The 19,222-nt window shown below is 39.4% G+C and overlaps 1 protein-coding gene across 2 annotated transcripts in view; it reads right to left on the bottom strand.

Moving 5' to 3' along the window:
* Positions 1 to 3,189: 3,189 nt before the first annotated feature.
* Positions 3,190 to 19,222, bottom strand: part of pnpla4 (patatin-like phospholipase domain containing 4) — a 47,782-nt gene continuing 31,749 nt past the window's right edge. The window contains exons 1-7 of one of the 2 annotated variants that reach the window (XM_083989288.1): positions 8,463 to 8,715; positions 7,430 to 7,610; positions 6,736 to 6,830; positions 5,620 to 5,755; positions 4,967 to 5,032; positions 4,184 to 4,336; positions 3,190 to 3,388 (exon numbers count right to left, since the gene is read on the bottom strand). In XM_083989288.1, coding sequence (XP_083845414.1) covers positions 3,257 to 3,388; positions 4,184 to 4,336; positions 4,967 to 5,032; positions 5,620 to 5,755; positions 6,736 to 6,830; positions 7,430 to 7,609 — 762 coding nt within the window. In that variant the 5' untranslated portion in view covers position 7,610; positions 8,463 to 8,715 and the 3' untranslated portion in view covers positions 3,190 to 3,256. Of the gene's footprint in view, positions 3,389 to 4,183; positions 4,337 to 4,966; positions 5,033 to 5,619; positions 5,756 to 6,735; positions 6,831 to 7,429; positions 7,611 to 8,462; positions 8,716 to 19,222 lie in introns of those variants that run through there. The other variant, XM_083989289.1, reaches the window with a different exon arrangement.

Here is a 19,222-nt window from a genome sequence, read left to right as displayed (position 1 = left end):
CCTCCCGTTAGCAACGCCAGCCCATAATAGCCCTGCCCAGAGATTAACAACATACAGTGTTGTGAACAGACCCAAAGAAACGGCCTATTTTCACGGCCTAAAAGAGGTTTTACCTGAAAAAAAATACACAGTTCCATTGTTCACTATAATATAATTTTTTCCAGCCCTTCAAAGTGCAGGAAAAACAAAGATTTTATGATTTAAAAAAATACGTATTCCTCATCATCAAGACCTCATTTTTCTTACTTGCACTGTTTTCACCAACCTGGTGCTAGATACTTTAAAATTGCACGGTATTACGACTAAAACTGTATGTTTACACAAAACCTGAAATATGTTTGCAATCTCTTAATAAAGAGGCAGTGACTCGTTCTTATAATTAGTCTGTGACTTTATTCTGAAAAGGACAGTATTTCTGAAGGCTATAAATCCCAAATGACACAACGACACTGCTAACATGCTAATTACCTCTGTTTTATTTTGAAGTGTCAAGCCATAACAGACATTTATGATTTAAAGTACTGAAAACCATCTGAATGTGGTTTCTCTCTCTAGTAAGAACACGCCAGCGGGCCAATCAGAAGACAGCATACTCTGAAGCTCTCTTCTGATTGGCTGCCTGTTTTTTGAATAATCTAATACAGATATATCAGATTTCAGATAAAATCCACAAAGTTATTCCACAATATTAATCAGTGGGGTGTTCCCCAAAATTGTTTTTAATGTGTATTTTCCACAATTCTATAGCATTAATATATGAAAATGTGCTAATTTAGAAAGTAGTTTTGAGGACTACACTAACCTTTTGAGTTCACATTTAAAGGAATAGTCTGAAATTTCTCTGAGATAGCAGTGAATAAATCACAGATTATCTTTCTTATTCTTCAACTAGAAAGAGCATTTCTTAACGGAAAATGCGTGTGAATGCTTAAAGCCATTGCTGAATTAGCAGAAGAAATTGACAAAGAGAGCAAGTTACATGCAAGAAACATGTCCAAGGCAGGAATCAAACCCATGACTTCATGATTGTTAACCTGAGACACTATGAAAATAGTTGTTATCCTCAGATTAGTGCAGACTGGTATAGTATTGATGCTATCAGAACAGACATGTTTGGTATCGGAGGTGTCGATACTTGAGTATCAATCCGCACCATCGCTTTTCCTTTTTTTTCTTAGACTACGTATGTATTATCATTTTTTATTTAGCCTACTTTATTTTGATGCTAATGCAGCATTACTATGAGTATTAGTCAGGGTCTCATGCAGAATAATTCAGTCATACAAACAAAGATTAGACAACTGGGTTTTTTTGTGGGCCCCACTGGGCATTGGGCCCCTAGAATTATCACCTTTCTCCCCTATACGGCCCTGTCCATACATAACACAGTACAGAAAATAATCATTAAGTTGCTATTAGGTTACAGAGTTTCTGCTTCAGAGTAAACTAAATTGTGTTGCCTCAGGGCTGAGGACACAGAGGGTTGTGTTTTCAGAGTGGGAGCTGGTTTGTTTAGTTATTAGCGCCGGCTCTCTACCTGCAGCAGCAGCTTCTACTACCACTGCAAAAACTCAAAATCTTACCAAGAATATTTATCTTATTTCTAGTCAAAACAAATCTCATTATACCTCAAATAAGTATATTTATACATATACATACATAGTTATACATAAAAAGTAGCTTGTTTTTAGACACTTTTTAACTTATTTCAAGTCTATTTTCACTTGGAATAAGTAGAAAAATCTGATAATGGAACAAGTTTTTCTTCCTTATTACAAACACAAAAAACTTCCTTTCACTGGCAGATTTTTCTACTTATTTCAAGTGAGAATTTGTTTAAAAGAAGTGAAAATTATCTAAAAATAAGTTAATTTTTAGGTGATGAGTCTTATTTTAAGTGGAAAGAGATTAGTTTTGACTAGAAATGAGACATTTTGACAAGAAATAAGACAAAATATTCTTGGAAAGATTTTGAGTTTTTGCAGTGTGTATGTGCTTACAGGCTGTAATCACGTTCCCCCAGAATGAGTTCAGACGTGGGCAGAGGCACCGGAGAAGTGAGAAGAGTGTGTGTGTGTGTGTGTGTGTGCATGTGTGTGTGTGTGTGCACTTCACAATGACTCAGGACAGTGTTCGACATGCAGCTGACAGACACGTGCTTATCGGAGTGGAAACACGCGGCAGGTGTTGGGGGGTAATTAGACTTTAACAAACCGGCCCCGTCACTGTTTCCTTACTGAGGGGAAACTGTGACCCCCGGATGGGAAGTGGAGTTTAAGGGGAAGTCCTAATTAGGCCTCATTAGGAGAAGCAGCAGGTGGGCTCAGTTAAACACATCTGTGTGTTTAAAGATGCTGCACGACATCAACGTGCTGCTGCTGTTATGTGGGTGTGTTGTGTTGTTGCTGTAAAACACAGGAATTTAAACACATCTGTAGCTGTAAACGCACTATGCAGAATGAACAGGGTTGCAAAGGTAAGTAGGTACAGTAGGTACATTTCCAGAAACTTTCCATGGGAAGTTAAGCTGGGGAATTTTGGAAATACTCCAAACTGGAAACTTTCCATGGAAATTATGGGAATTTATGGGAATTTATGGGAATAAACTGGAAATTGGGGGTAATTTAAACAAACTGTATCATATCTAGGGTTGCAAAGGAGTGGAACATTTCCAGAAACTTTCCATGGGAAGTTAAGCTGGGGAAATTGGGAAATATTCCAAATTGGAAACTTTCCATGGGAATTATGGGAATTTATGGAAATTATTGGGAATTATTGGGAATAAACTGTAAATTGGGGGTAATTTAAACAAGCTGTATCATATCCAAACATAAATGTAAATATTTAGTTTTGTCATAAGCAGACATCCATGCAAAATAATACAATTAAAAAACATGACATTTCAACAATTTTGTAAATTTCGGATTTATTCCTGTTTATTCCCATATACCCGTTAATTCCCATATATTCCTGTTAATTCCCATGGAAAGTTTCCAACTATGAAAATTCCCCGAATTTTGCAACCCTAATAATGAATAAACACAGATAATCAGGAAGTGCAGGGGAAAGAAGATGTTTATTCTCACTCTCATCTTGTAACATTTACAACAAATGTCATTTTGATGAAACTTTAAAGCTTTAAAATGGATAAAAACTATAAAATCTTCAGTAAATGATGATGCAGGTTCCTGCAGGAAATAAAAACAAGTCAAATAAATAAAATAAAATCCACTCTCTTTTCGTTTTTTTTTCAGCATCAGCTCATCCAGGACTCTCTCCTCAGGAACCTCAGGGCGTCGTGGAAACCGTCGTCACAGAGGATGTGCAGGCTGCTGCCGGACGGAGGGAACAAAGCCCGGTTCAGACGCCGGAGGTTCTCCACCGTGAACTGAGGGAACAGAGGGAACAGAGGGAACAAGATTCAAGACTCTGGAGCTCTGGTAACTAACCGCAGGGCCGTATAGGGGAGAAAGGTGATGATAACTCTAGGGGCCCAGCGCCCAGTGGGGCCCATAAAAAACCCCAGTAGTCTAATCTTTGTATGACTGATTTATTCTGCATAAGACCCTGACTAATACTCATAGTACACTGTAAAAACTCTACATCTTTCCAAGAATATTTGTCCTTTTTCTTGTCCAAATGTCTCATTTCTAGTCAAAACTAATCTCTTTCCACTTAAAATAAGACTCATTACCTAAAGATTTACTTGTTTTTAGATCATTTTCACTTGTTTCAAACACATTTTCACTTGAAATAAGTAGAAAAATCTGCCAGTGAAAACATTTTTTTGTGCTTGTAATAAGAAAGAAAAATTTGTTCCATTATCAGATTTTTTCTACTTATTCCAAGTGAAAATCTGCTTGAAAGGAGTAAAAAGTGTCTAAAAACAAGCTACTTTTAATGTGATGAGTCTTATTTTAAGTAGAATGAGATTTCGTTTTGACTAGAAATGACATTTTGACTAGAAATAAGACAAATATTCTTGGTAAGATACTTGAGTTTTTGCAGTGTAATGCTGCATTAGCATCAAAACAAAGAAGGCTAAATAATAAACCATAATACATACGTAGTCTAAGAAAAAAAACTGGAAAAGTTAGGGGGGAGGGGCCCACTTTAGTATTCTTTAAGGGGGCCCAGAATTCCTAGCAACGGCCCTGATTCTGCCTCTGGGTCCAGTTCTCACCATGATGTTCATGTTGGCCAGCCTGAGCTGCGTCCTGAAGCGTCCCGTGTGGACGGGGCAGACGTCCTGCAGGCCGGCGAAGGGCGACACGGTGACGGTCCGTCCCACCGGCAGGATGGGCAGGCTGTCGGTGAATCCTCCGTCGATCCACATCTGGTGACACAAAACCACTGAGTCATCATCATGTCTGCTGTGGAAAGGTCCTGTGAAAAGCCTAATGCTGTATGAAGCATTTAGAGTTTCAAAATATACTTTTATTTTGACATTTCTGCAGACTGACACTGTGCATTTAGTTGCAAATTGTCACCGACTTGTGTGTTTCTAAAGCAGGGCCGTTGTATAGGGGAGAAAGGTGAGGGGCCCAGCGCCCAGTGGGGCCCGCAAAAAACCCCAGTAGTCTAATCTTTGTTTGTATGACTGAATTATTCAGCTTAGACTAACTGACTAATACTCATAGTAATGCTGCATTAGTATCAAAACAAAGTAGGCTAAATAAAAAATGATAATACATATGTAGTTTAAGAAAACAAGTGGAAAAGTCAGGGGCCCACTTTAGTATTCTTTCAGGGGGCCCAGAATTCCTAGCAACGGCCCTGTTATAAAGTACAAAAAAGTCACTTCAGGTTATTATTAGTACTTATCAGGACTTTTATTTTGAAATTTATCTAGAAGGAAGTCTATCTAGAAGTGTCAGAAATAATGGATTCTGTCTTCGAAGAATGTCGACATTAGATGTAGCCAATATGAGACTTTTATTTTGAAATCTGTTTGTGTTTTTCTTACCTCTCCTCTGAATTCCACAGGTTTGAGTCCAGCGTAGACCGGAACAAAGCTGCTCGCCAGCAGAGCCTGGTGGTGGGGGGGTTGTGTAAAGTGATAGTTCACCCAAAATTCAAATTTCACTTCATTATCTACTCACCCGCATGTGGACTAAGGGCTGGGAGAAGGTTCAGAGTCCTCCGTTCCTTCTCTGAGTTACGGGGGGGTCCGTGCAGCAGTATTTGTCCATATAATGGTTGTCAATGGATACCAACTTTTTCTTCGTCCAAAAAGACACACCAAAAAACATCCAAATACCTCCATGCTGCTCGTATGTAATGTCCGTCTTGTATTGAAGCCCCGACATGAGAAATTGTTCTGCCGGTCTGACACAGGAAGAGCAGTGAACTGACAGCACTATGGAGGTATTTGGATGTTTTTTGGTGTGTCTTTTTGTTACGAAGACAGTTGGTATCCATTCACAACCATTATATGGACAAATACTGCTGCGCGGACCCCCCCGTAACTCAGAGAAGGAACGGAGGACTCTGAAAATTCTCACAGCTCCTCGTTGACATGAGGGTGAGTAGATAATGAGTGAAATTTGAATATTGGGTGAACTATCCCTTTAATCACTAATAGGCTATACTGTTGTGCCAGTGAGGGTGGGCGCGTACCTGTATGAGGTCCTCCCTGGACGTGAACGTGGACACGATGTGGTTCCTGCCGGTTTTGTAGTGCGTGATGGAGACGTGGAGTCGGTCTGTGGCCAGACTGTGGGCGTCGCTGGGCAGAATGTCCTCGATTCCCTCCCTGCAGGGGGCAAATAAGGTAAAATAAGACAAACAGATTCATGTTTATACTAGAACATTTAAATAAAACATGTTTTTTTTTTCAGTTAAAATGTTAAAATATTGATCATTGTCTTTTTTCTTCTAGTTATTTATGTATTTTTTTTTAATATTTATCAAAGAAATATATATATATACATTTTAATACACGTGTAGCATGAGCTAGCTAGTTAATACAGCAAAGAGGAGTGCTTCCCTTACACTGAGCCTCGACTCCATTACAGCAAATAATCTACTTGACACAATTAAAGGAAAGAGAGGAATAGTTAAAGGGATAGTTCAACATTTTAGCAAATTGGTCCATTGCCATAATCCCTATAGTCATAGCAGTGGGAAATTCATGCAAAACCACTGATGCACGTTGCCTTCAGGGACAGTTTTTCATCAAGCAGTCTCTGTATTTCCCTCTAAAACAACTCTGTGTGGTAACGTTGTGTTATTATCTCATAGCGTGGTGAATGTGCAGCTCACAACTTGTCCACCAGAGCGTTGTGGAGTTGTTGGATTGTGTATTTGATGAGTTTGATGAGGGAAACCAAGAAATCCCATAATGAGCCTCCGTAGCGTAGCTCTGAGCAGCTCACGGCTCTGCTCCGCCGTTCTAAAAACAGCTTGCACCGACAATTAAAGGTAACGAACCTACTGCTATGACTATAGGGATTATGGCAATGGGCCAATTTGCCAAAATGTTGAACTATCCCTTTAAGTATGAGACATTAACATGGTTACTGCAGTTGTTTACAATGGTTCCTCAACTGTTTTTAAGCATGTCCTCAATTTTGCACACCGCCTAAATGCAGTCCAATCAGATACTAGGTTTTGATCTAGTTGTTAAGTCTTTATTTTCCAATCATCTGACTTGTTTGACCACTTTAGAATCAAAATAGTGTAAAATACAGTCAGGTCCTTGCAGTGTGTGTGTGTTACCTGCTGGATGATTACCGTAGTGTGAGCATGAAGTCGTATCCAGGGGTGACGGCCCCTAACCTCTGCCCCCTCACGCTGTTTGCAAACCTGTAGGTGAAGTCTTTGCAGAGCTGAGAGAGAGGAGAGAGGGGACAAGACGCATAGTTACACACACGTCATACACACTGACGGTTTATACATTATGAATTTCTATTAAATTATATTTCAGTCATGTTTCCAATTCCATTAGAGGATTTGCCCACAAAAAATCCTAAAGGCTTATTCCACAGATTTCTAGAATTGTTAAACTTTTTTTTTTCTTTTTGAGAATTCTTTTTTTCTTTTTAGAAATTTTACCACTTTTTCTAGATTTTGTTTTTTAACTTTTTTTTTTCAAGAAGATTTTACCACTTTTTATTCTAGAAAATGTTTTATTTTTATTTTTATTTTTTTTACTTTTTTTTTGAGAATTTTACCACTTCTTTCTAGAAATGTTTTTGGAGAAATTGTACCACTTTTTTCCCCCCAGAAATTTATAATATTTCCAAAAATTCACACCATTGGCCTTAATTTGAATTTACAAAACTTTATTCAGTCTCGGAACAAATATTTGTGTATTTCTGGTGTTTGCTTCAAAATTTTGTCCAAATAAATGGGGGTCCATGGTCTAATTTGTGTCAATATAGGGACTTGATGTAAAAAAGCTTGAGAACCGCTGCTCTCCAGTTACCTCCAACTTGTCAGGAGCGGTGACCATGACAGCGGCCACCAGCGCCCCGGCCGAGGCCCCCGCGCAGCCCCTCAGGGACCCCAGCAGCCGGTCCCCGTGGCGGAGGATTGCCCCCGCGGCGCCCAGGTGGTAGATGCCCATGAAGCCGCAGGCAGCGAAGGACAGATTCAGGACCGTCATTCTGAACGGATGCAAACAAACACAACAATATGAACTGCATTTCGTTTCATTTGATTTTTCATTTCAACAGTTTAACAGGAAATACAAAGGATGTTTTTTCTTGGGATAAAAGAATGAAGAGGGGAGGGTGTTAACTGGGTGTCTTTTTTCTTCAACCTTTTATGATCAGTGTTACTGTGTCCTTTTCTATTTATATTATGTTATGTTATGGCTTGGTCTGTTTATATTGTCTTTTCATTTCCTATAAACACAGTTAGATAATAATTATTATATTATATATATCTAACTGTGTTTATAGGAAGGGAAAAGACAATATAACCAGACCAAATTGGTTAGTATGCAATAGTATGCATATATAACTGTATTTTTTTATTATATTACGTAATATAATAATAATACAGTTATATATGCATACTATTGCATTTATAGTTAGTTATATATGCTTACCCATCTCCCTGAATTTAACGTTACTACTTTTAATAAGTCAATTCATAACAACAATAATAGTAACAGTATGCATATATAACTGTATTGTTATTATATTATATAATAATAATACAGTTATATATGCATACTATTACTATTATGCAAAATAGTATGCATATATAACTGTATTATTATTATTATTATTATATTACACAAGTTTCAGCATTATGCACTCTCCATTTCCCCTCATAGAACACCATCGTTGATCATTATAAAACGAGTTTTTAAGTATAGTATTTAGTATTTAAACAGTGTCTTTATTATCTGTATATGTCTGTCAATAACACTGAGAGTTTAAATAAAAGAGAATTAAAACTATAAAACAATTAAATGGCTCAATGAATGAAAACACCTTAGCTTAGCATACCTCTGTTATGGTGTTATATCCTGGTTAGCATTTAGGCTACAGAACAGAGCTAGCTGACGTTAGCTGAACAAGCTAAGTTGAAGCAGAGGAGCAGAGGACTGTCGTGTTCACAGCCAATACAAACTACACTTCCTGGTGTAGTTCATGTTGACAGGCCCCAAAAATGTCTCCGAATTTAGTTTATGAATTTAAATAACAGAAACTAAGGATAAAATGTGAAGTTTTTGGTCTTAAAACTGCACCGAAGCTTCGTTTGACGGAGCGACGGAAGTAAACAACGGCGTTTCCGTTTTCGAATTTCAAAATAAGAGCCCCAACGAGCCGCTGTGTTGTGGCGAACCGTCTTTGGTTGTGGTAAGCGCCTAATTCAGTCAATTTTAGTCAAATTTCATCTGCAGAATATGTTAGTGTTGAGTTTCTTTCTTTTATTACAAAATACATGTGGAAAAAATATGAAAAAAAATGATAGTTTTGGCGAGTGGGCTTTTATTTTGTAACTCCAAACATTTAAGGTTATTTCAAGACATTCAGATGTTGGTGTTTGACCTTTTTACTTGTCTAATGACTCTTTATTGTTATTTTTATGTGTACAATCAGGTTTTACAGTCTCATTATGAGCTCATTCAGCCACTGTAGCTGCATTTGTCTGCACCAATGAGGAGTGGCTGCTGTCCTGGCTGACAGGTGAAACCCATGAGGCCTAATTGCAGTGTCTTCTTGACAACACATTAGGCTACAGTACAACAACTTGTCCAGCTCCAAATGTCCAATTACGTCTGATGCTGTTGGAAGCTTACAAGGTAAGACCCGAGCTTTGTTTGAAACAAAACGCACACACATATATGTGACAGTGATGACACGACTGTCTTCTCTAATGAGGGAAAGCCTGTATCATCCTGAGAACTGTGTTGCACCCAGACTCCTCCCACAGGATGTCTGATACCCCTGTCATACAATAACATGATAAAATGGAGTGCACTTTTATTATTAGCCCTACTTTGTTGTTTTTGTGCGCCTTAAGCAGTGTCCCTGAAGTGCAATTCTTCCTCTTGCTACTTCTTCAGTCAGCATTTATTTCCCTTGGACCCCCTGCCATCGGATTCCTCTCGCGCTTTGCTCTTCGCCTTCCTCTTTTCCTGGCACGTCAGCACAAATTTCCCGCTCCTTTAGTGTTGCTTATGATTATGTAGCTATAGCCCAAAGTGGATTAGTGTGGGTTAGTGTGGAGAAGAAGCAGAGCTGGAGTGATGGAGGATGGAGCTCCGAATCATGATCACACATCCAACCTATGTAGGAATTTTATTATTATTATCAGGGCCGTTGCTAGGAATTCTGGGGCCCCTGATAGAATACTAAAGTGGGCCCCTGACTTTTCCCACTTTTTTTCTTAGACTACGTATGTATTATCATTTTTTATTTAGCCTACTTTGTTTTGATGCTAATGCAGCATTACTAGGGTTGCAAAATACCAGGAATTTTCAAAGTTGGAAACTTTCCATGGGAATTAACAGGAATATATGGGAATTAATGGGAATAAACGGGAAAAAATATGAAATTTACAAAATTGAAGGTTGGCCCATAACAGTGAACTTAAATATAGTTGGGGAAAATATATTGTAGCATAATCTTGGCTAAAACAACCAGATTTAATCCAATATAGTAAGTAATATTTTACTCACCATTCATGTTTTTGTTGTTCAGTAAAATAATTGATTGTTCATACAAGAATTAAAACTTGATGAAGTTCTACTCACAAATAAATCTGTTGTAATGTCATGTTTTTTGTATTATTTTGCATGGGAAAAAAAGAAAGAAAGGGTGAACCAATCAGGAATCAGCAGGTTATAATGACCCCAAGTTATGTTTTGTTGTCAGGTGACACCTAGTGGCTGTAGTAATTATGACATATATAAACTATTTAGATATAGTACTATGTTATGTGGTATTAATGCTAGGCTAAATTCAAATTAATCCAAAACCACAACCTTGTGCTGTGATGCATCACTAAGGTGAAGCTAATTTCAACTATTTTATACATTGTTGCATAGTTTAAATGTAAATATGTAGAATAACAATTATTATTATTCACATAAAATATTAAATTGAAGTAGGCTACTTAATACTCCTAGAGTGTTTGAGTACAGTCACTTCCAATAGCCTACTGCTCTGGATAATTCATACTGAATGGAAGTTTGTGGTATAATATGAGGTATGTTATACTAATAATACATGAACAAATGGACAGGATGTAGAAAGAACAAAAAATAAATGACAAAAAAAACAAAAAAACAAATATGGATTCAGATATTCTCCTTCACCTCACTGTTGTTTTACATTTTTTCCCTCAGGTTTCTCTCTGGAGTTCAAGCAGCAACACACTGGTGATCAAATCAGAAACATGGAGGCTACTGGTGAGTTTTCTGTTGTGACATCACAACGTTACAGAAGTTGTGACAGCTCATACTGTATTTCAGCTCATTTTCTGATTACCATCTGTGTGCAGTGCATTTCTCTGTGGGCTGAGGCTCCGATACTTCCACAGTCTTAAAGTGATACGCCAACATTTTTTCCCGTGTCTTGCCTCACTCCCTAGTCCATGACCAGCAGATAGACACCATCCTTTCCACTGTGCGTGCAGTAACAAGGGAGATAGAGCCGTATCGCCGTAATTAGCTTAGCTCAAACACTGGAAGTGTATGGGTAGTGTTAGCCTGCCTCCACCTAAAGTCGCTAATTAGCTTAGCTCAAACGCTGAAAGTGTATGGGTAGTGTTAGCCTGCCTCCTACCTGAGCTGAAATCAGCAGTCAGAAGCTGATTTCATTTCAGCTCTAAACTCTGTAAATATATCACTTCCTGGGCCGTAAAGTATACCCCCGCAGCCCCCGCGAGGCGGGGGGGCCCCGCCCCCGCCCGTTAAGCCGGGTTTCCACCGAATCAACGGTCTTTTTTTTTTTTTTTTTACACCGCAACATATGGTTCACGTCATGATACCTTCTGTATTTTGGCCATTCAGGCTTCCACAGTCCATAGTTCTCTTCTTTGTTTGATATTTCAAGAGACTTTTTGGTTAAGTTACCATGGATAGCTCCTAGGCAGGATTGTTCTGCTCTGTTGTCGCCGCTGTCACCCCCCCCCCCCCCCCGCCGCCGCCGCCGCCATCGCCGCCGTCATCCGCGGCGGACGGCCGCGGGGGGGCCCCGCACGGTTACGTTACGGCGCTGATCACTTCATCAACATTTCAAACATGTTTAGGTGAGAAAGTAGCCGTTTAGATCAGCAGTGTGTCGTTCATTTGTCTAAATACCAGCTGTTTACATTGTTGTTCGGACGAATTCGGCGCTACTCAAGCTAGCCGTTGTGACCAACACACTTCCGGTTACTTTCACAAAATAAAACACCCGTTGCCCTTTACATACAGAAAACCATGACGATAGAATTTGTGCTTTTACTTTGAAATAGGAAGCTAACCTACCCTCGATGTAGCTAGCTTGAACCAAAATAAAGCGTCTTAGCTTGAACCCTCCGTTTTGACAGATCTCGTCCCGTTAGCGGCATTTGACCGCTCAAGATGCCTTACCGGAGAGTTTTGTCAGCTCTGAGACCAAGATCGGTCCGTTTAGAGTTGCTGAAGAGTTTCTCTGATGACTTTAGGTGGAGGCAGGCTAACACTACCTATACATTTCCAGCGTTTGAGCTAAGCTAATTACGGGCGATACGGCTCTATCTCCCTCGTTACTGCACGCACAGTCGAAAGGATGGTGTCTATCTGCTGGTCATGGACTCTGGAGTGAGGCAAGACACGTAAAAAAAAATGTTGGTGTATCCCTTTAATATAGAACCCAGAGCTGCTTTATAATCACACTACACATAGACATCTACTTTTATACTATATGGACCTTTAAGAGTTTAGAATTAGTATTTCCACACTGTTAATTTACTGTTCGGTTGAGTCATTATTACCAAAAGCTAATTGTGTGTTTATGTAAAAATAGGTACCAGTATAAGCTTTCATATTCAGCAAACAGCGTGTGGTGTGATGGAGCTCCTGACAGTCCACAACTGGTCACTGTGCTGTTATTACCTCTGTAGCATGAGCAGCAACTCAGAGGCAGTGTGGTGTGAGAGGAGATTATTTAACAGTTCATAAAACCTGCCTCACTGAGCCTCCAGCAGCTGCTGACTCGTCTAAAACTCTTCTATTAGTCTGAGTTTGGGAGGAAACTTTTTTAGTGTCTCATGATGTCTAAATAGTTTCAGAGGCTTAATGGTGAAAAGGGTGTAATAAAAGGGATACTAAAGGCTACATAAATCTGTAAGCATGAAAATAATTACATAGGCTGACTTATCTTTTAGTGGGGGCATCGGCAGTTACTTGCTATTGTCATTTTAAACTTAAAGCTACATACGACTGATTATTAGGGGTGTGCTAAAAAATCGATTCACATAAGAATCGCAAAATACGATTCAGAATCGATATAAAATGTCCCAAAATCGATTAAAAAAAATTAAAAAATGAAACTATTTTTAATAAAGAGACACTTTTAATTTTGTTACTTAAAGGGATAGTTCAACATTTTAGCAAATTGGCCCATTGCCGTAATCCCTATAGTCATAGCAGTAGGTTCGTTACCTTAAATTGTCGGTGCAAGCTATTTTTAGAACGGCGGAGCAGAGCGGCGAGCTGCTCAGAGCTACGCTACGGAGGCTAATGGGATTTCTTGGTTTCCAAAACTCATCAAATACACAATCCAACAACTCCACAACGCTCTGGTGGACAAGTTGTGAGCTGCACATTCACCACGCTATGAGATAATAACACAACGTTACCACACAGAGTTGTTTTAGAGGGAAATTCATGCAAAACCACTGATGCACGTTGCCTTCAGGGGCAGTTTTTCATTAAGCAGTCTCTGTATTTCCCTCTAAAACAACTCTGTATGGTAACGTTGTGTTATTATCTCATAGCGTGGTGAATGTGCAGCTCACAACTTGTCCACCAGAGCGTTGTGGAGTTGTTGGATTGTGTATTTGATGAGTTTGATGAGGGAAACCAAGAAATCCCATAATGAGCCTCCGTAGCGTAGCTCTGAGCAGCTCGCGGCTCTGCTCCGCCGTTCTAAAAACAGCTTGCACCGATACAATTAAAGGTAACAAACCTACTGCTATGACTATAGGGATTATGACAATGGACCAATTTGCCAAAATGTTGAACTACGGTATCCCTTTAAGGCGTATACATGCAGAAGAAAACCGGTTTCGAGTCGCAGGGTGTTTTCATCAGATTTGGAGAATTAGACTAATGTAAATTTACATGCACTTTAGTTATATAGTCGAATTAAGGCCATAATTCAGTTTTTCCTCATGTAAACATACTAAGTGGTGTCATGGAGGCTACATCCAGCTTTATATTTAGTCCACAGCGCTGCTACTGACTCAGACTTCCTGATAATGAGGGAAATGGAGGATAACCTTGTTTTGGCAGTTTCTGTATATCCTTTAAGAACATGTGCCACAACAAAACAGAGAAAAAGTGGTGGGAGCTGGTGAACGGTGATGATGGTGTTGCCATGGAAATAATGCCAAGGACTCGGATGAGGTTGCTCCTCCTTAGCACCCTACCAGTGCTTTTTCTGCGATAAAATGTCAGTCACAGCATCAGTTGAAAGCTTTGTCCACACAGCATTTTCAATTCCATGATAATTTCAGCTTCATATTATCTGCTCTGGCCACCTGTAGTCGAGGCTAATGAGACCTAATCAGCGAAGGCTCACCACTGTTTTGAAAGGTCTCTGCTTCTGAACACCCAGACTACAATAAAATCCTTTTTATTCTAGCAAAAAAGATGCATTTTACTTTAACTAAAATGTATTGTAGTGCAGACAATAAACTGGCTTCTTCAGGATGTATCTTGATGATTGATGTCCCTGCTGCCGGGAGAGTGACAGATGTACCGGCGCAACGTTAAAGGGATAGTAGCATTTTTTTTTTAAAGTGTGGTTGTATGATCTCCAAATAGCCCCTAAGTACTTTAATTGCAGTAGAAGACTCTCTGCACTCCTCCCGTTAGCAACGCCAGCCCATAATAGCCCTGCCCAGAGATTTACAACATACAGTGTTGTGAACAGACCCAAAGAAACGGCCTATTTTCACGGCCTAAAAGAGGTTTTACCTGAAAAAAAATACACAGTTCCATTGTTCACTATAATATAATTTTTTAGCGGGCGCTAACCCTGGGCGGAGGGATACGTGAGTTGGTTAGGTCCAAATAAACACTGTGTTTTTCCTGCACTTTAAGGGGTTGGAAAATTTTTTATTATAGCGAACAATGGAACTGCGTATTTTTTTTCACGTAAAACCTCTTTTAGGCCGTGAAAATAGGCCGTTTCTTTGGGTCTGTTCACAACAATGTATGTTGTAAATCTCTGGGCAGGGCTATTATGGGCTGGCGTTGCTAACGGGAGGAGTGCAGAGAGTCTTCTACTGCAATTAAAGTACTTAGGGGCTATTTGGAGATCATACAACCCCACTTTAAAAAAAATGCCACTATCCCTTTAACCTGACTCCTTCAACATTGTTCTAGCACAAGCAGAGGTCAAACTCATGATGCTTTAGCATCGAGCCGTGATTTAATTATTCCCCTCGATAAAGGGGGTGGTAGTTATTCAGCCAAGAGCCTTTGGCGACGAAGCTTAACTGAGAAACAGACGCATGTGTGGGACAAACTCTCATCCCAGAGTCCATGAAATTCATGGATAAAAGAAATGAAGAAGTCCAATTTCAGATATCAGAGTCATTATCCAGAGCAAAGTTATAATTAAGAGGCACTTTCAGAAAAATGATGGAGGGAACATTATCTGAGTGAGGAGGGGGCTGAATGTTTCTGTGTTTGTGTGGAAATGGGGTGGGGGGTAATTATACTTCTCAGGGCTCAGGCTGATAAAGGCCTAAAGGCATTTTTTTTCTTTTTTGGGGGGAGTAGAGTGACGGGAAAGCAAACCCCCACCTCGACACAAGTGCAGTCGCAAAGACATCGCAAGGTCACACAGATAAAGTGAATCTGTTAAAAGATCAAATAGTTCCTATAGATCGAGAAAGAGAGAAAAAAAAGGAAAGTGGAGGCAATAGAGGGGAGAAATCAAAGTGAAATTGAAAGCAGAGCAGAGAGGCTGAGTGTGATGAAAAAATAGCGAAGGTGACAGATGAGATGGGAAAGGTGACGGCTTCGCTAAAAGGCCATTAGGACATTCGCATGAACGCCGCAAACATGTAGCTGTCATTTCACAGCGACGTGGAAGAACAAGAGGATTACTCACCTCGTCGCTACATGATTCATCATGATGCCAGCTCAGTGTTGGAGGCATTTCATCCTGAGAGACTAATTAAAGATTAGTTACTAACAGACAACGGAGGAAGTTGTTTCCCTGCATCAGTGGCGTGCACAGATTTTTGAAGGGCAGGGGCGGAAAGGAACAAAAAGGCACTGAAGAGGGCACTTTAGCACATGTTTTCCCCCTTCCTTCTTTCCACAATCCTTCCTTCCTTCCTTCCTTCCTTCCTTCCTTCCTTCCTTCCTTCCTTCCTTCCTTCCTTCCTTCCTTCCTTCCTTCCTTCCTTCCTTCCTCTCTCCCTTTCGTCCTTACTTCTTTCCTCTTTTGATCCAATTGACCAGATCTGTTCCCTCCCTCCATCTTTCTTTCCTTCATTTTCCCCTTCCTTCTTTCCACAATCCTTATTCCCTTCCTTCATCCCTTCCCTTTGTCCTTACTTTCTTCCTCTTTTGATCCAATTGACCTGATCTGTTCCCTCCCTTCTTTCCCTTCTTTCCCTTCTTCCTTCATTTTTCTTCCTTCCTTGAACAAATCTGTTCCCTCCCTCTATCTTTCTTTCCTTCCTTTTTCCCTCCCTCCCTTTTCTTCCTTCCTTCCCTTCGTCCTTACTTCTTCCTTCCTTTTTGACCCAATCAACCCAACCTGTTCCCTCCCCCCTTCTATCTTACTGTACCTTCCTTTTTCCCTTCCCTTCTTTCCTTCCATCTTTCCCTTTGTCCTCCCTTCCTTCCTTGACCCAGGAGGACAACAGGAGGGTTAAGTGGAAGGAGATTAGCTTTGACTGGAAATGAGACATTTGGACAAGAAATAAGACAAATATTCTTGGAAAGATGTTGAGTTTTTACAGTGTACTGTTGTGTCCCCTCAAGAAAACAGAGGACAAACTATTTAAAGGAAGGGAAAATTGGATATCCTTCAGGCGGAGGGAGGAGGGGGAACGGTGATTGCGATTCTTGGAGCGGATGCTTGGAAGAAAAAGAAGAGAGAGAGAAAAAAGAAAGGACAGTGTACCGTATCACATTTAGGTCCAGTCGAAACTCAATCACTTTCTGCAATGGGACAAGTTTACTTGAAAGAAAAGGGCTAAAAGTTTCAGGGTCTTGCTGTAATTGGACACAACTTCACATCCAACTACAGGACTGCAGCGGCATTCTAAAAACCCTTCCCTCCATTTGGACATGCCACAGCAAATAACCAATACACACAACACAGGTTTGTTCGGCCTCGGCGTGAACTAGAATCCGTCTTATCCTCGCTGTAATCTCTTTCTCCTTGGATTTTGAAACGCAAGTATGTGCTATCTGTCTCTAGATTCGTCACACATGCTATTAATGGCACTTGTAATTATCCCAACAGATGCAGAGATGATAAATGTATGAACTGCATTGCCATGTAAGCTATTAAAATGAATGTTCTACACACTAAAAACAGTTGGGTTAAAAAATAACCCAATTTTAACCCAATTGGTTCAAAGAAGGACAAACTATTGGGTCGTGTATAAAGCGCTTGCTCGATTAATTAATCCACTTTGCTCTTGGGTTATGGCCGGTTAAGTCACAGAATTACCCAACCCTTAACCCAATGAATGGGTTACTCACTGAAAAATAACCCAATGACTTGAACAACCCAGGAATTGGGTTAAATTCATAGCCCTATAACCCTGAAAATGGGTTACACTCTGGAAAAATAACCCACAAATTTAACTCAACACCAATAACTCAGAAATTGGGTTACAGAGATAACCCAACATTTTTTAGTGTGTAGTTGAACGTCATGTTAAATTAAAGCAGATTTGTTAAAAAAAAAGATTCCTTTAGGGGTGCAAACTTGTTGATCTCCAACCACCATGGGATGTAATTTAGCTGCATTCTGATCACAGGCCTAGTATGTCCCTTCTTTTACTGTTAAAATTACAAACATCAAATACCACAGTCATGAATTATTGCTACTCGCCAAAACCTTGAAGCGAGTTACAAGGCTGTGTGTGTGCTGTGTTTTCAGTCTGATTAAAAATTTATGTTTTGTTCCAAAAATAAAGCTGAAAATCCATCTCTGAATCGGGAGGAGAAGGAAAAAAAAAAGGACAATGGGGCTTCAGCGGCATAATTTATTCGCCCAGAAACCGACTCTCATCTCACCTTTTTGCTCCGTGTCCGTATGACGTTACACTCCACTACTGCACACCGCTCCAGGATTTCCTTACAAATCTAATCAATAATAGACTCAAGCTTGAGATGAGCTCGCTCTGTTCTCTGCTTCACACCTGATCTTCAAGATAGGCTCCCAGTATATTTGGCATTTTGGTGTAAGACAGGCAAAAGAAAATCCACCCCCGTGTCCTCTATGCTCAGAACAATGTCAGAGAAGTTTTGCTTCTACATAGAGAATTGCTAATTTTACAAATACTGTTGTTTTCTTACCAGTCAAGAGGAAATGCTGCAAGTTAAGCATCAAACTTCATTCCAACAGAGCAATGCAAATGTTTTTCCTTTCTACTTAAATTAGCGGTAACACTTTACAATAAGGGTAAATTAATTAACTGTTTACAGATATATTAACAACAATTATGTATTTCTTAGGATTAGGAAACACATTAATTAGCTAATGTAGCCTATTAGTAAGCAGTTAAATAATGTTTACTACTCAAAGTTAGTTAAGTAATAATAAAAGTTGAATAATGCAATTAGTTATCATTATGTATGCATTACTCAGCATTAATTAGTTTATATATTCATGCTTAATAATGTACTAACTAACATAAGAGATCCTTATTGTAAAGTGTTACCAAATTAGCATGCTAACTAGCTAGAACTAATCCGAGGGCAACTTACTTAAAGACACTATCTGATAGACTGAGTTGTAAGCTAATATTAGCATTAGCATTAGCAGCCAGCCATTCAGGAACAAACTTTGTGAGTTCAATTTAAAACTTTTTTGCCTTTTCTCACCACAACTATTGTGTTTCTTCTATTTATTTATTTTCTGGTTTTATTCAGGTGAAGAACATGCTAACCAGCTAGCCCTGGCCTGCCCCCATCTCATCCTATTCTATTCTATTGATACTTTATATTGAAGATGAAGAAATAGCGCTGATCAGAAGGTATGTTGTAACTTCATCTTTCCACAAAAACACATCACCACCAGCCTCAGTCTTGGATATCAACATTAAAGGAAAACTCTAGAATTTTAATCAATTAAATGAACGTTATTTGCATATAACAAACTTGTGTTTAAGTCAGTGCAGTACTTAAAAACTTCTATCCTTAGATTCTCAAATCGGATTAGAAATGGATCAGAGGTCCCTTGGTGACTAATTTTGGCCACTATGGCGGAGTGTAATCACAAAGAGCCCAAGTTTTCCCAACAAGCAAATATTTTTGAACTTAACCAGTAGCAGCAAGTTGGCAGCACTGTAAAAAGAAACATGCATG

Source organism: Trachurus trachurus, assembly GCF_905171665.1.
Source record: "Trachurus trachurus genome assembly, chromosome: 2".
Taxonomy (NCBI): domain Eukaryota; kingdom Metazoa; phylum Chordata; class Actinopteri; order Carangiformes; family Carangidae; genus Trachurus; species Trachurus trachurus.
Note: the sequence above shows the minus strand (reverse complement) of the source record. Positions and strands in the feature narration are given on the sequence as shown.